The following is a 2438-nucleotide window of genomic DNA, read 5'->3' as shown; positions in this document are numbered from 1 at the left end:
ATGAACATACATACACAATGTAAATATGTCCAGTTTTAGCCTAAATAGATGCACAATAACAAGTAGTGTTGTTGTTTATAACAATAAAATATTTTGCATTATGTGATAATCCATCTGTGCATCCACTTTCTACCGCTTTGTGATCATCTAAACACATAAAGAGTAAATCTTCTTTTGTAGAATATTTTACTGTATGTGTCATCACAGGTCTTTGCATTTTAAGTTTGTTTCTTATATTCCCGTTAAAGATATGCAAATATGATAAGGTAAATAAACAAGAGGGGGCACTGACGGTGTTTCCCCACCTTCTGCTGCTCGGTCAGCTGACAGTGTGTGGCTGTCAAGCCTGCTCCCTCCTTCCTTCTCACCCTCTCTTCCCTTCCTCTATTTCAAGTCGGGGTCCGGGCTCCCATTGGACGATGGCGCACCGCGGATCCCGCCTCTGGCCACACGTCACCGGGTTGTATAAGCATAAAGCTCCCGCTGGCTGGGAGGGCAGTCTGCTGGATACCAGAGTGGAGGAGAGAGAGAGAGAGGAAAGCAGGCTTTCGATCTCTGCGGTGCAGAGCTGAAAAAAAGCAGCTTCTCAGAACATTTCAGACGCCCTATTTAAACGTGCGCCTTTTATTTTCCTGGAGAAAAAAAAAGAGGACATACAAGTTGCAACGAGGACTGGCGCCCGTCTCTGTGAGCTAACTTTCCTGATCTTATTTAATTTTTTTTTTTGCAAGTTGTTATGAATCTACTGAAGAGACTGCTTTATTGTGCACTGAGGCCAGTTTCTACCTCATGCGCGTCTTGACGCAAACAGTCCGCAGAGCTTGAGTCTGAAAGTTTTTTTTTTTGTTTTTTTTTCCCTCCCCTCCTGCACTTTCCCCCTCCACCCCCAACCCCTTCAAGGTGTTTCAAGAAGCTCCAGCAAGTCAGCGCGCACGCTGGATGAGCCGAAAAGAACTATTGCATGAAACAAGAACGGAGAGAAGAGATTGAAAAGTCTGTTTTGGCGACGCTTGCAAGTCCTTTGCGTCCCTGCGAAAGAGTCGCGACGGCAGCATGAGCGCAGAGCTGAACATGGGCCCGGAACTACCCAGCAGCCCTCTGGCTCTGGAATATGTCAACGATTTTGACCTGATGAAGTTTGACGTCAAGAAGGAGGGTTTGGCTGGGCTGGAGCGCGCAGGAGTGCGTCAATGCAACCGCCTCCAACCACAAGGCTCCGTGTCCTCCACGCCGATCAGCACGCCCTGCAGCTCCGTGCCCTCGTCGCCCAGCTTCAGTCCGACCGAGCAAAAGAACCACCTGGAGGAGTTGTACTGGCTGCCCGGCGGCGGTTACCATCAGCAGATGGACCCGCAGACCCTCAGCCTGACGCCCGAGGACGCGGTGGAGGCCCTGATTGGAGCCACGACCCACGGCCACCCTCCGCCTCCGCACGTCCAGCAGCAGCTGCAGCAGCAAGGCGCCTTCGAAGGCTACCGGGGCCCTCATCACCACCACAGCCACCACGGCCACGGCCAGCAGCACCACCATCCATACGCGGCGGCCATGGCGCACCACGGCGAGGAACTCTCAGCCCACCCGGGCGCGCACGGCCACGCACAGAGCCAGCACCACCACCACAGCAACAACCAGGACCCGGACAGCCCGTCCCCGGTGTCCCCGGACGACCACCAGACGCTGCACCACCACCGCCACCACCACCACCACCACCACCACCACCCGCACGGCCACCTGGGCCAGTCGGCGTCGCACCACGGCTCGGCGGGCGGGCTCAGCGTGGAGGACCGCTTCTCCGACGACCAGCTGGTGTCCATGTCGGTGCGGGAGCTCAACAGACACCTGCGCGGCTTCACCAAGGACGAGGTGATCCGTCTCAAGCAGAAGCGCAGGACCCTGAAGAACCGCGGCTACGCGCAGTCGTGCAGGTTCAAGCGGGTGCAGCAGAAGCATGTGCTGGAGAACGAGAAGACGCAGCTGATGAACCAGGTGGAGCAACTCAAGGCGGAGATCGGCCGCCTGGCCCGGGAGAGGGACGCCTACAAACTGAAGTGCGAGAAACTGGCAGGCTCCGGGCCCGCCGGGGGGTTCCGTGAGGCGGGCTCGACCAGCGACAACCCCTCATCGCCAGAGTTCTTCATGTGAGTGTGACGGGGGAAAAAAACACCCACCTTGAACACAAAATTGACTGATTAGAGCAACAACAAACACGGCCGTAGCCAACAATTAGATCACATGTAACCATCTCCATCCAGGCAGCATCTTTCTACACTCGCTTGTAGACAAGATACTTTTTTTCTTCCTCGCCACAAAGACTGGTGAACTTTGACCCTCCTTTGAGCAACTTTACATCTTGTTATTAAATGTCGTGGAGCAGCAAAAAGAAAAAAAAAAACCTGAAAAAACTCCACTTTATGCAAACGAACCCGTCACGGGAGGGC

The 2438-nt window shown here is 54.2% G+C and overlaps 1 protein-coding gene across 1 annotated transcript; it reads left to right on the top strand.

The window, feature by feature from the left end:
• The first annotated feature begins 506 nt into the window (after positions 1–506).
• LOC133653083 (transcription factor MafB-like) lies at positions 507–2361 on the top strand. The gene is made up of 2 exons (XM_062052088.1): positions 507–687; positions 901–2361. Exon 2 carries the CDS (start codon positions 1054–1056, stop codon positions 2140–2142), a length of 1089 nt encoding a protein of 362 aa, XP_061908072.1. The 5' UTR covers positions 507–687; positions 901–1053; the 3' UTR covers positions 2143–2361.
• Positions 2362–2438: the final 77 nt, after the last annotated feature.

Source organism: Entelurus aequoreus, linkage group LG07 (genome assembly GCF_033978785.1).
Source record: "Entelurus aequoreus isolate RoL-2023_Sb linkage group LG07, RoL_Eaeq_v1.1, whole genome shotgun sequence".
Classification (NCBI taxonomy): domain Eukaryota; kingdom Metazoa; phylum Chordata; class Actinopteri; order Syngnathiformes; family Syngnathidae; genus Entelurus; species Entelurus aequoreus.
Note: the sequence above shows the minus strand (reverse complement) of the source record. Positions and strands in the feature narration are given on the sequence as shown.